Raw genomic sequence first — 15,020 nt, forward strand, 5'->3', positions numbered from 1 at the left:
ACAGACAAGAAATACCATGCTGTCAAGGATGTGGAGTAAAGGCTGGTAGCGGGTATGGAAATTGCTATAGCCACTGTGGAGAACACAATGAAGGTTCCTCAAAAACTAAAAATAGAATTCCCATACGATCCAGCAAGTCTACTTCTGAGTATTCATCCAAAGAAAATGAAAACACTAACCCAAAAAGATATGTGCACCCCCCATGTATATTGCAGCATTATTTACAATAGCCAAGATATGGAAGCCACCTGTGTGCCCATCAGTGGATGAATGTATAAAGAAAAAATTTTTTTTCAGCCATAAAAAAGGAAATCCCACCATTTGCAACAACATAGATAGACTTCAAAGGCAGTATGCTAAGCAAAACAAGTCAGAGAAAGGTACCATATGATCTTACTTAGATGTGGAATTAAAATAAACTCACAAAGAACAGATTGGTGGTTGCCAGAGTTGAGGGATGGGGAGTGAAGCTGTTCAAAAGGTGTACTTTCAATTATAAAATAAATAAGCCCTGGGGCTGTGACACAGCTTAATGACTGGTTAGCAATACCAGGTTGTATATTGAAAGCTGCTAAGAGAGCAGATTAAGAGTTCGCATTACAAGAAAAAAAAAAAATTTTTAGCTTAAAACCAGGAATGACTGGCAGAGGATGAACACTTGGTGGTTTCACAGAGATTTTCACCACTGTGCTTGTTTAACGGAAACCTACCTGTGCTCTTATTTTGACTCCATCATGAAGGCAGGAGTTCAGATAAACCCTAAATTATGCTGCTTTGAATAGAGGGGGCACCCGGGGTTGGTCACCAGAGGGGGAGCCAGGTGCACCATGGAAGTGCCAGGTGGGCAGGTGGGGTTCCAGCTGGACCAGTGCTGGCTGATGGTAATGACAGGGTCTGGGGGCAGGGAGTTGCAGGAGGGTGGCCACGAGCCTCCACCACCCCCCGCCCAGCTCCCACGTTGAGCACTGTTGATTAACTAGGTTTATTATGGTGATCATTTCACAATATATAATATTAGTACATTATTATTCTACTTTTTTATATATCAACTATATTTCAATAAGAATTATTTTAACATTTTTATTTAAAATAATTTTTAGGAGTGCCTGGGTAGCTCAGTCAGTTAACTGTCTGCCTTTGGCTCAGGTCATGATCTCAGCATCCTGGGATTGAGCCCTGAGTTGGGCCCCCTGCTCAGCAGGGAGCCTGCTTCTCCCTTTTCCTGCCCCCACCCCCCCGCCATGCTAATAAAATCTTTAAAAATAATTTTTGGTCTCCTGGGGGGAAAAGATGGTGGAGGAGTAGGGGACCTATTCCAACCGGTCCCCAGAATTGAGCTGGATATCTACCAGACTACTCTGAACACCCATAAAAATCAGCCTGAGATGTAAGAAGATAGATCTGGATCTCTACAAACAGACTATGACAGGCGTTTGGTTGGTTTTGAGGTATGAAGCAGGGAGCCGTAATTCCGTGGGCAGATACCTGAGGATAAATGGAAGTGGGAGGGAGCCTGGCCATGGGGATCCTACATCGCTGGTGAGCAATAGCCTCCCGCACTGGGGACAGGACACAGACTCGGAAGACTGGTAGCGACAGGCAAAGGGCTTTAGGGCAGCCCCCAAATGGAAACCGGGGTAGTGGGGCCATGCCTACAAACTGGAGGGGCTGGTGGTTTTAGAAGCACAAAGGCCAGAGACGTGCCCCAACCTGGCGGCAAGGACTGGGAGCGCTGAGGAGGGGCGAATAACCCAGGATGCTGCAGTTTATAGCAGCATGGACAGAAACAGAGATGTGTGGTCTGGAGAGCTCACTGAAGAACAGACTGCGATCTCTCTGCTCTGAGGCAGAGGGTTGGAAATTGTCTCTTCTGCTCTGACTCTCGGAAGAGACGCAGAAACCCGCCAGAGAACAAAAGCCCCCCAAAACCAGTTTTCACTGAGCCCATCCCCCACCACAGGGGGCAGGGCAACTCTGCCCAAACAGTGTTGCCTGAGTAACAGTGTGGCAGGCCCCTCCCCCAGAAGACAGGCTGGGAAAACAAGAGGCCAGCAGCCCTAAGGTCCCTGGAAAACAGGTGCATCTAGCTTGGGTTGTGGCCAATAATTTGGACTCTATACATTCCCTCAACCACCCCTCAACAGAATGACTAGGAGGAGGAACCTCCAAAATAGGAAAGACTCAGAGACTATGACTTATGCCACAGATTTACAAATGGCTTCAGATATAACCAAGATGTCAGAGATGGAATTCAGGCTAGCAGTTGTGAAGACAATAGCTAGAATGGAGAAATCGATTAATGGCAACATAGAGTCTCTAAGGGCAGAAACGAAAGCTGAATTGGCAGACCTTAAAAATGCTATCAATGAGATCCAATCTAATCTAGATAATCTAACAGCTAGGGTAAGCGAGGAAGAAGAACGAATTAGTGACCCTACAAAACCAATTAGTAGATAAAAAGGGAAAAGAGGAGGCCAGAGAAAAACAACTCAGAAGCCATGAAAATAGAATCAGAGAAATAAGTGACACCATGGAACATTCCAATGTCAGAATTATTGGAATCCCTAAGGGGATGGAGAGAGAGAGAGGACTAGAAAATGTATTTGAGCAAATCGTAGCTGAGAACTTCCCTAATCTGGGGATTGAAACAAACTTGCATGTCCTAGAGGCAGAGAGGACCCCTCCCAAGATCAAGGAAAACAGGCCAACACCCGGCATGTAATAGTAAAACTCGCAAATCTTAGAACCAAGGAAACCATCTTAAGGGCAGTTAGGGGGGAAGAGATTCCTTACATACAGAGGGAGGAACATCAGAATAACATCAGACCTATCCAGAGAGACCTGGCAAGCCAGAAAGGCCTGGCAAGACATATTCAGGGTACTAAATGAGAAGAACATGCAGCCAAGAATACTTTATCCAGCAAGGCTGTCATTTAGAATGGCTGGATAGATGCAGAGCTTCCAAGACCCACAGAAACTGAAAGAATATGTGACCACTAAGCCAGCCCTGCAAGAAATATTAAGGGGGGGGGGGGTTCTATAAAAGGAGAAAGATCCCAAGAGTGATATAGAAAAGAAATTTACAGGACAATCTATAAAAACAATGTCTTCACAGGCAACATGATGACAATTAATTCATATCTTTCAATAATCACTCTCAACGTGAACGGCCTAAATGCTCCCATAAAATGGCACAGGGTTGCAGATTAGATAAAAAAGACAGAACCCATCCATATGCCATCAACAAGAGACTCATTTTGAACCTAAAGACACATCCAGACTGAAAGTGAAGGGATGGAGATCCATATTCCATGCCAACAGACCTCAAAAGAAAGCTGGGGTAGCAATTCTTATATCAGACAAATTAGATTTTAAACTAAAGACTGTAGTTAGAGACAATTGTAAATATCTATGCCCCCAACATGGGAGCAGCCATCTACATAAGCCAACTGTTAACCAAAATATAGTCATATTGATAACAATACGTTAATTGTAGGAGACCTCAATACTCCACCCTCAGCAATGGACAGATCATCTAAGTAGAAAATCAACAAAGAAACAAGAGCTTTGAATGACACACTGGACCATATGGACCTCATAGATATATACAGAACATTCTACCCTAAAACAACAGAATACTCATTCTTCTCAAGAGCACATGGAACTTTCTCCAGAATAGACCACATACTGGGTCACAAATCAGGTCTCAACCGATACCAAAAGATTGAGATTATGCCCTGCATATTCTCAGACCATAATGCTTTAAAACTGGAACTCAATCACAAGAAAAAATTTGGCAGAAATTCAAACACTTGGAAGCTAAAGACCACTCTGCTCAAGAATGTTTGGGTCAACCAGGAAATCAAAGAAGAACTTAAACAATTCATGGAAACCAATGAGAACAAAAACACATCAGTCCAAAACCTATGGGATACTGCAAAGGCGGTCCTAAGGGACCATCATAGCCATCTAAGCCTCACTCAAAAAAAAAAAAAAAAGAAAAGAAAAATCCCGAATTCACCAACTAACTCTACACTTTAAGGAACTAGAGAAAAGGCAACAAATGATGCCTAAGCCACGCATTAGAAGAGAAATAATTAAGATTAGAGCAGAGATCAATGAATTAGAAACCAGAAACACAGTAGATCAGATCAATGAAACTAGAAACTGGTTCTTTGAAAGAATAAGATCAATAAACCACTTGCCAGACTTATCCAAAAGAAAAAGGACCCAAATTAATAAAATTATGAATGAAAGGGGAGAGATCATGACTAACACCAAGGAAATAGAAACAATTATTAGAAATTATTATCAACAACTATATACCAGTAAGCTGAGCAACCTGGATGAAATGGATGCCTTTCTGGAAACCTATAAACTCCCAAGACTGAAACAGGAAGAAATTGACAACCTGAACAGGCCAATAACCAGTAACGAGATTGAAGCAGTGATCAAAAACCTCCCAAAAAACAAGAGTCCAGGACCTGATGGATTCCCTGGGGAATTCTACCAAACATTCAAAGAAGAAATAATACCTATTCTCCTGAAGCTGTTTTAAAAAATAGAAAAAGGAAAGCTTCCAGACTCATTCTATGAGGCCAGCATTACCTTAATTCCCAAACCAGGCAAAGACCCCATCAAAAAGGAGATTTTCAGACCACTATCCCTGATGATTATGGCTTCCAAAATCCTCAACAAAATCCTAGCTAATAGGATCCAACAAGACATTAAAAGGATCATCTACCACAACCAAGTGGGATTTATGCCTGGGCTGCAAGGGAGGTTCAACATTCGCAAATCAATCACTGTAATAGAACACGTTAATAAGAGGAGAGAGAAGAACCATATGGTCCTCTCAATTGATACAGAAAAATCATTTGACAAAATACAGCATCCTTTCCTGATTAAAACTCTTCAGAGTATAGGGATAGAGGGAATATTCCTCAAGTTCATAAAATCCATCTATGAAAAACCCACAGCGAATATCATCCTCAATGGGGAAAAGCTGAGAGCCTTTCCCTTAAGATTAGGAACACGTCAAGGATGTCCACTCTCGCCACTACTGTTCAATGTAGTACTAGAAGTCCTAGCAACAGCAATCAGACAACAAAAAGAAATAAAACATATTCACATTGGCAAAGAAGAAGTCAAACTCTCTCGTTTTGCAGAGGACATGATACTTTAAGTGGAAAACCCAAAAGACTCCACCCCCAAATTACTAGAACTCATCCAGCAATTCAGTAATGTGGCAGGATACAAAATCAATGCACAGAAATCAGTTGCTTTCTTATACACTAACAATGCAACTGTAGAAAGAGAAATTAGAGAAATGATTCCATTTACAATAGCACCAAAAACCATCTAAGATACCTCGGAATAAACCTAACCAAAGAGGTAAAGGATCTATACTCTACGAACTCCAGAACACTTATGAAAGAAATTGAAGACACAAAAAGATGGAAAAACATTCCATGCTCACGGATCGGAAGAATAAACATTGTTAAAATGTCTATGCTACCCAGAGCAATCTATACCTTCAATGCCATCCCGATCAAAATTCCAATGATATTTTTCAAAGTGCTGGAACAAACAATCCTAAAATTTGTATGGAATCAAAAAAGACCACAAATCGCCAAGGAAATGTTGAAAAAGAAAAAGCTGGGGGCATCACGTTGCCCAATTTCAAGCTATATTACAAAGCTGTGATCACCAAGACAGCATGGTACTGGCACAAAAACAGACATATAGATCAATGGAACAGAATAGAGAGCCCAGATATGGACCCTCAACTCTATGGTCAAATAATCTTTGACAAAGCAGGAAAAAATATGCAATGGAAAAAAGACGGTCTCTTCAATAAATGGTGCTGGGAAAATTGGACAGCCACATGCAGAAGAATGAAACTTGACCATTCTCTAACACCATACACAAAGATAAACTCAAAATGGATGAAAGACCTCAATGTGAGACAGGAATCCATCAAAATCCTAGAGGAGAACATAGGCAGTAACCTCTTTGACATCGGCCACAGCAACTTCTTTCAAGATACATCTCCAAAGGCTAGTGAAACAAAAGCAAAAATGAACTTTTGGGACTTCATCAAGATAAAAAGCTTCTGCACAGCAAAGGAAACAGTCAACAAAACAAAGAGGCAACCCACAGCATGGGAGAAGATATTTGCAAATGACACTACAGAAAAAGGGATGGTATCCAAAATCTATAAAGAACTTCTCAAACTCAACACCCAAAAAACAAATAATCAAGTCAAAAAATGGGCAGAAGACATGAACAGACACTTCTCCAAAGCAGACATACAAATGGCTAACAGACACGTGAAAAAATGTTCATCATCATTAGTCATCAGGGAAATCCAAATCAAAACCACATTGAGATATCACCTTATATCAGTTAGAATGGCAAAAATTGACAAGGCAAGAAACAACAAATGTTGGAGAGTTGTGGAGAAAGGGGAACCCTCTTACACTGTTGGTGGGAATGCAAGTTGGTACAGCCACTTTGGAAACCAGTCTGGGGGTGCTTCAAAAAATTAAAAATAGAGCTACCCTATGACCCAGCAATCTCACTCCTGGGTATTTACCCCAAAGGCACAGATGTAGTGAAAAGAAGGGCTTTATGCACCCCGACATTCATAGCAGCAATGTCCACAATAGCCAAACTGTGGAAAGAGCCGAGATGCCCTTTAACAGATGAATGGATAAAGAAGATGTGGTCCATATATACAATGGAATATTACTCAGCCATCAGAAAGGATGAATACCCAACTTCTACATCAACATGGATGGGACTGGAGGAGATAATGCTAAGTGAAATAAGTCAAGCAGAGAAAGACAATTATCATATGGTTTCACTTATTTGTGGAACATAAGGAATAGCATGGAGGACATCAGGAGAAGAAAGGGAAAAATGAAGGGGGGGGGAAATCAAAGGGAGAGATGAACCATGAGAGACTATGGACTCTGAGAAACAAAGTGAAGGTCTTAGAGGGGAGGGGGGTGGGGGGATGTGTTAGCTCGGTGGTGGGTATTAAGGAGGGCACGTACTGCATGGAGCACTGGATGTTATATGAAAACAATGAATCATGGATCACTACATCAAAAACTAATGATATATGGTGACTAACATAATAAAATAAAATTTAAAAGTAATAGTTTTTAAACAATTTTAAATTTTAAAAATAATTTCAAAGACAACATAGGCTATATGAAACCTTCCCAGAGGACAGTGAAATGAGAAGATGTGTTTTTCTTTAGAACAAAAATCTGATTTCTCATGTGAGCCCATTGCCCAATTTCCTTGAGTTGCCCCTAATTTTTTTATTAGTCCCTGGATTAAAAGTTCTATTGCTGTCTCATTACACAGTGCCACACTGGTGGTGTTTGTGCCAAGGACACAACAGGAAATGACCCTTCTCAGAAAGGGGGGCTGTGAGGATGAGAGAGAATTCCAGTATGACATTGCCCAAGGGTTACTGGGTCAGGGCAGAGTCTCCTTCACTGGGGATTCTACCCATGTGCCAGCAAATGAGCCTACTGACACCAAGATCATTGAACAAGATGCTCCAGCTCAGACTTTACTTCCCTAACTGCAAACTGCCTATGCTCAAAGTTGCAGGAGAAGCTTCTGGGAATCATCACCACATTTCACTGTTTTGGTGATTTCAGAGCCATAATCAGATCTTCCTGGCTAGTTGCCTTAAGCAGATTCATTTATCTAATGCTGTTCTGTTCCATAAATAGCAAAGGGGGGAACCACTGGCTTCCAGTGAGTCAGCAAGCCTGCACTGCTACAAAGAGAAAGGAAGGTGACCCCAAGGTACATGGCCTGCTGTCACAGAAGGAGAAAGGCTTCCATGGAAGGAGGGCCCATAGGGTGATGTTTTACTCTGGTAAAAGGTCACCTGGGTAAGAGTTTCCTGAAACATCTACAATGATTCATTCTCAGCCTGCAATGTTGCTGGTCAAGTTAGACAAGCAGACAAGAGAGGCCTGAAACAGAGCCACCGCCAGCAGAAGGGTACAGAAAGAAGCTCCATCCATTGTCTACACGAGTTGTCTTTAAGACAGACCAGACCCTGCTTTTTGAAGCTGACTTCTCTGTGCAGAGCTGGAGAATACTACCAGATCTGCTGCAAACACATCCCCCATGCACTCAACGTGGGAGCTGGGGCGGGGGGTGGTGGAGGCTCGTGGCCACCCTCCTGCAACTCCCTGCCCCCAGACCCTGCCATTACCACCAGCCAGCGCTGGTCCAGCTGGATCCCCACCTGCCCACCTGGCACTTCCATGGTGCACCTGGCCCCCCTCTGGTGACCAACCCCGGGTGCCCCCTCTATTCAAAGCAGCATAATTTAGGGTTTATCTGAACTCCTGCCTTCATGATGGAGTCAAAATAAGAGAGCACAGGTAGGTTTCCGTTAAACAAGCACAGTGATGAACATCTCTGTGAAACCACCAAGTGTTCATCCTCTGCCAGTCGTTCCTGGTTTTAAGTCAAATTTAACACCACTCTACCCCTGAGAGTGGGAAGATTTAGATGACCCCTAGCGGTTTCTTTCATGGCATCCTTGGCCTTTTGCTTCTCATGAAGCATTACTCACAGAGGCTTCCTTTTTCAGGCAGATTCAGAATGCAAAAATGCTCACCAAGAGCATGCTCCTCGAATAAGGCTCCAAAGATGTCCCCTTATATGGACACGTCATTTGGGCCCTGCCCTGACGAGACTCCTCTCATCTCTCAGGGCTCACCTCCTGCTTTGGTTCATGCCTCCAGCCTCTGATCAGGCTGCTTATGTGCCTAAGTGTGCTGCCATGCCAACCTGTTGCCCTCCAGTTGGCAAACACCTCTTGCACCTCCAAGATTTTGTCCAAGTATGACTGCCCAAGGCAGGCTTTTTCTACCCTCTCCCCATGCTGCCTCACCTCTCTGCAAAATCAACCTCTCCCTCCTTTGTGCCCTAACATGGCCCATATATTGCCACTCACTTTCTCATCACGGCTCACTTTATTACACTTGAACACTGTATTGTTCATTGTTAGGGGCTAAGATTATGTCTTATTCAAAATTATCTGTGCCTGGCCTTCCAGACCTTCTTCACATCAAAGAGCACTTAGAAAATGATAGAGTATTTTTGTGGTGCAAGAGGCTGCTGGTAAAAGAGATCACTATCTTTAATAACCCATTCAAAATTTAAACACACCCATGGAGAAGTTCTGCCAAAAAGACCCTCAGTTAGTGTTGGTTGAAAGGATGAATCAGTCAGACTGTTCATAAGATTAGGAGAGATCTGCAATTAGGCAAAAACCCTAGAAATCAATGAAAGGAATGGTCATACATAAAAAACAGAATTAAGACTCCAACATAAGGGTGAGTGTGCAGATTTCTTACCTAGTCAGGGTCTCCTTGGCCAGAACAGCACTAGACTCCATTCCCAATGGCAACTTCATCAGTGCTTTTCTTCATGCATGCACCTCGACTCTAATCAAGCCAACTGCTCACTACCCCCACCCCCACCTCCCGCATGTTCTTTGCCTACCTGCCAGCAGTCAGCCTCTGTTTGGGTTGGCCTCTCTCCAGCACAGCCTCCTCTCCACCCATGTCATCCAGCGGGAGGACAGCTGCCCATCTCAAAGGCTCGCCTGTAGGGCCACCTCCACTGGAGACGCCTCTGCTCCCACTGGGCAGGCATGCGTGGTCTCTCCTTCACAGCCCTGTTGCTGTGCCTGTCATCAGGCTCTTGTCTGAGCAATTTCTTTCTATCCCCTATCCTTTCAATGAAATGTAAGCTTCATGTGGTCCAAGACTGAGTCTCATTGTAGTTTCCCCTCCTTCACCTGTAATAGATACACAATAAATGTATCTTACATTCATCTAGGTCTCCCAAGTGGCTGTGGGAAAACCGGGGTCCCGTTTATAGGGAAGCAAGGGTATCTGTTTTATAGGGAAGGGCCTGTTGGGTGCCAGGAAAGATCCCTGATAGTAAACCACACTCAGAACCCTTATTTCAAGGATTCATAAATTGGATGATCCTATACTAAATAGAGCCAGATCCACGGTCCCCAAATCCATTATTTAATGGAAACTTTGCATAGTAAGGTTGGCTTCAAGGCCTGGGCACTGAGCTAGACCAGAGGGAGACTCAGAGCAGCCCCAGGTGGGACAGTGCATTGTATAGGGGTCCCCAGTTCCATATAACAGAAGCAGGCTCCTGATGCACCACAGGGGCGGGGGGCGGGGAAATAGCAGAACAGGGTGAGGCGTTAGAGGGAAAGACTGCTTATCTGAGCCCTATGGGGCATCCGTGGGGTCCGGCAGTAGGCAGCAGCCCCCCTTCCTGTCCAGTCCCTGCAGGGCAGCATGTATGGAGGAGTCTGGTTCCAGATAGCAAGTAAGTAAATGCTCATTTCCTGATAGCCCCTCACTCATCAAAGATTTACCGCCCTGAGCCATGGGCCACCGCACCCCTAGGATATATCCTGGCAATCACACAAATACTGGAATCAAGTCCCATTTTGATTAGATCTGAGACTGATACCCCACCGCCATCTTCCCATCAGTTACATTCAAACAGTGGTGCTTTGGTTGGAAAGAAACACACCGTTCAAGTGTTCTTTTTGTGTTTACTGGTAATCTTTATCTCCCTTGTCATGCTCAGCCAGGCCCTCATTCTTGTGGCGAATCCATGGAGCAAGCACCCCTCCCTGTGTCCTAGAAATAGTAGTAGTCCCTATGGCGACCAGGGGCTGCATCTCCTTCTAGGTTCAGAGAGGTCTCCTCAGGCTGAGAAGTCTGATCCACACTCCCCCAAGCTCTGCTACCTCTGTCTTTGCTTTCGAGTTTGGAGAATGAGATGTCTGGTAATGTTTTATGGCCACAACCCTGCTGGAAGTTTCGAGTTATTGGTGACTGTGTTTCTGGATGTACTTAACATCCTCCTCCCCAGATGACCCCAGCCCTACACTAATGCGATGTGCCCTCCTCCCTACAGGCGCAAAGAGTGCACAAGAGGTTCCCGAAGGCCGGCAGAAGCCACCACTCGTCAGAGCACAAACCTCCTTCCATGCCTTCCCCGAGCACCACCGCACCGAGCTGGATGCTTGGAGGCAGCCAGCAGCCCCTACTGGACAGCACACATCCAGGGCCCGGCCAGACAGGCCAGCCGACTGGGCACCAGCAGGAATCTGCCAGACGAGCCAGCAGCCCTCCCAGCCTCCCCTGGTCCTTCCAGAGAAGCAAGTCCTTGTTTTGTTTGCCCACAGGAGACCCCTCCCCGGGATCCTCAGCTCTACCACAGTGGTTTTCAAGCACAGATGCCCCAGGGCACAGGGCTTCGGAGGGGAGGCACAGCCACCTCCTCTCCATCGATGACTTGGAGGGGACCCAGGAGACCGACGTGGACACGGGCCTCCGGCTGTCCTCCTCGGACCTCTCTGTGGTCTCTGCCTATTCGGCGCCCAGTAGGTTCTGCAGCAGCGTGGAGGCAACCCTCCCCCCTGAAAGATGCAGCAGCCACTGGGCAAAGCCCAAGGGTTTCAGAGAAGGACTGCTGCCCACTGGGAGTGGGGTGACCACAGAGACCGCCTGGGCTTCCCTCCCTTTCTTCACCAAAGGGCCTTCCAGCTCCTCAGCCACAGCTGCTGCTGGCACCTCCTCACTCACAGGGTCCTCCCCAGAGCCTCCCTGGGATGCTCCCAGCGCTGAGCAGACCGCGGGCAGAGACGCCCCGCCACCCCCAGTGCTGGCCGGTCCTGTGGACAATGACATGGAGGAATTCTACATCTGAATACCCTCTACTCTGGCATTCCAGACACACAGGCTCAGGTCCTACTGCCCCTCTGGGGTCTGAACACCACCCGTGCGTGCTCTCAGCCCGCTCCCCCAGGTCTGTCGGGAATCTGTCTGTCTCATGGGTTTGTTAGCACATTTGCCACACCACCCGTTCTTACCTGAGAGGTGGCATATTTTAGAGACTTGCTGGAAAAATACTTGCATTTTTATGCAAATAAATTCTCCAGCTTAAGTTGTAAAATTTTTTTTGAATACCCAATTCCTTTTGAGATATGGTTTAGTGCACTTAATACGATTTAAATGCCTCATATAATTATTTGAAATGAAAAGAAAACCTAGTCAGCCAGAGCTGATTTGGCAATTTTTCGTGCTGTGAAGGAAAAACAATTAAAGCCAAAATGTTGAATGTGGGAAAGATACTAAGTGACCTGTAGGAGAGATTAGTGCACAATAATGTAATGTACATGGCTTACTGGATTCTGCATACATATTTGCATTACCAGGCAACAGTGGCCCAAAAATTTCCAGGTAGTGCTTAGAGTGAAAAAAAGTCCACTTGATAAAACAGTAAACATATATCAGACTACAGTAATGCCTCGCTGTGATGCCATGCACATCTGAAAATCTGGATTTATGCAAACGTAGCTAAGATACTTTATAAGGACTTATCTTGAATAACAGACTCTTGGTGGAATCAAAATATGATCTGAGTTCCAAAAACCAGATTTGCATCCACTTTTCAACAACACCTCACTGTAACAAGTGGAGTCTACAGAAGACCACTCCACTCCCGGGATTTATTTGGATCACTGAAGAACCGCTCATTGGAGTTACAGAATAATAGGATATTGGTCATAGAGGTAGCTAGTCTTAAGGTTCTTCCATTTTATAAAAACCACCGTCTAAGGGCTATGTATATATGTATCTATATAAATGACAGGAGCCACACTTTATACTACTTTCTCCAGTAAACATGCATTGTCACCCTGATATTCCCATTTTTAAATAATTTGTAAGCTTTGTAAGTGGCACTTCGATGGCACAGAGTAATAAATGCCCCCATCTTCTCCAAATGGGAAGCTTTATATGAAACTGTCCTGGACAAACACTGTTTCATCGCCAGGCTTCCACGAGTGCCTAGAAGCCTTAATTAAAGCTGGAGCTCTAGCCCAACCTTAACCTTTTCTGCCCGGTGTCTGCTTCTTTGGAAGCATGAATGAGATTTAAACAGCACCTCTCCCCCACTCAGTGAGGGTATGTTTACAATTCCAACCTCAGCAGTGCCAAGCGCTGGCGTGGGGGGCGATGCCGAGCCGTGCCTGGCTACCCACCTACCTTTGGGAAAGAGGAGCATGGACTTACTGGCCTTGCTCATTTCCTAGTCTGGTGCTCCTTGCCTCCAGGACTCCTGGCCCAGCTTTCCCGTCTCTGAAAGCGCCGACACCAGTCTGGACACAGCCTCAGGGTCCTTTCCCAAGCAGCCGTGGAGCGTTTGCCATCCCTGTAATGAGAACCTTAGATCCTGTCCCGAACATCCAAATGATAATATTCTCCATGTTGATAAAGACATGGTCTCTTATAGTTCTAGGCCAGGAGGGAGAAAACATTTTCTAAAAAAGGCTAGATAATAAATACGGTAGGTTTTGCCAGCCATCTGGTTTCCGTTGGGACTACTCCACTCTCATCAGAGCGTGGAAACAGCCAGGGAAGATGTGTATGGGAACGGGAGAGGCCGAGTTCCAATAAAACTTTATTTACAAGAACAGGCCTAACCCTTGTGCTAGATGGAGGTTGATTTAAGACCTTGGGCACAGTCAGCAATAAAGAAAATCTGCAGCCCTCTGAGCCCTGAGGGACCTCTTTCTGCAGAGATGGTTCCTAGAAAGCCACTAGCCGTCCACCTCCTATCCAGAAATGTGACTCATGGCCGCGGAGGATGAAAAACAACAGGTTAATGTTAGGAAGGAGTAAAATAACTCAGAGGTGTTGACGCAAGCTCATGAGTAGCAAAGGTCAGTGAGGCATAAACAAGTGGACCACCTGTCGGGTGATGGCTCCTCCTGGCTTCACCCCATCCATGCCCTTAGTTTAGTTTAATATACTTGCATGCACCCCTAGGATTGCTTTGGAGCCCAACGCTGATGTTCTCCGGTCCCACCCCTTCTTAGTAACCCCCCCCAGCACAGTCCAGTCTACCAAACTGAGGGACCCCAAAGGATGTCAGCGACACCATTCAAAGGCAGGAAATGCAAGATGCCCCCATAACACGAGGGGAGAATGGAGGGAAACTCACCACAGACCACATTCAGGCATTTCCCCCCACCCCACTTCCCTCCCAGGCTGTGGTCGGCAGTGGCCGCCGTCTGTGCAGAAGAATGCCACAGACACATACTGACAAAAGCCTAGCTCCCAGCTCCAGCCACGCACTAGCATTTTCCTCATCCAGGAAGGCTCCTGACACCCCCTGGGGGATCCGGACTCTTGGATTACTGCTGTTAAAATAGAGGCTGGCATACTGTAAATGCTCAATAAATTTGTTCAATTAAAAAAAACATGAGGCTATCTCAAATTATTTCTCTCCTGGATTAGGTTCTGAGGTATAGGAAATCTAGATTTTAGCCCTATTTTTTTTTTTTTGTCGTCACTTAATGGAACCCAGTCTCTTATTTGCTTGACCTCAGACCTCCCCCCAGCATTGCCCAGGATGGGGGTGGGGGTGCTACTAAGTGTCCTAGTCTATTACACCAACCCATCCCACGCTTGTGCCTTTTCTAAAAAGACTCCCCAAATTACTGCTCACAGTCCCACCATGGCACCTAACGACCACCGAGGATCCACTATTAAGACCAAATGTTTCTTAGTTCCTAACTGAACTGCCAAGCCCTGCAGAAATCATCTTGGGTCACCCGCGGGGCTGGAATGGTGAGCTACCAAAAGATACTTTTGTGATGGGAGAGCTGATATGTAGTTGTACAAAATGGGTTATAGTACTGGGTGTTCCTTGAGCCCTGTGACCCGAGGACAGGGGAATAATCACATGGAAGTCAGTTGGACTGCACGGTCTCATTGTCCCAGGTGAGACCAAATGTTTACTTTCACTGGGAAGATCTTTGAATCCTTAGCTGATCTCTTCAGCCCCATGTAAATCAGGAGAAATCTATCCTCCTCCTGGGCTTTCTGTAGATGAATGAATTCTCCTATTCATCAGGTAAGAAA

The 15,020-nt window shown here is 45.3% G+C and overlaps 1 protein-coding gene across 2 annotated transcripts in view; it reads left to right on the plus strand.

The window, feature by feature from the left end:
- The window catches only part of FAM124A (family with sequence similarity 124 member A), a 116,545-nt gene extending 102,189 nt beyond the window's left edge, over positions 1-14,356 (plus strand). For both annotated transcript variants that reach the window (XM_035003457.1, XM_035003458.1), the window contains one exon: positions 11,005-14,356. In XM_035003457.1, coding sequence (XP_034859348.1) covers positions 11,005-11,799 — 795 coding nt within the window. In that variant the 3' untranslated portion in view covers positions 11,800-14,356. The remainder of the gene's footprint in view (positions 1-11,004) is intronic.
- The last annotated feature ends 664 nt before the right edge of the window (positions 14,357-15,020 follow it).

This window comes from Mirounga leonina, unplaced genomic scaffold (assembly GCF_011800145.1).
Source record: "Mirounga leonina isolate KUSES-001 unplaced genomic scaffold, KU_Mleo_1.0 Mir_127, whole genome shotgun sequence".
NCBI classification, from domain to species: Eukaryota; Metazoa; Chordata; class Mammalia; order Carnivora; family Phocidae; genus Mirounga; species Mirounga leonina.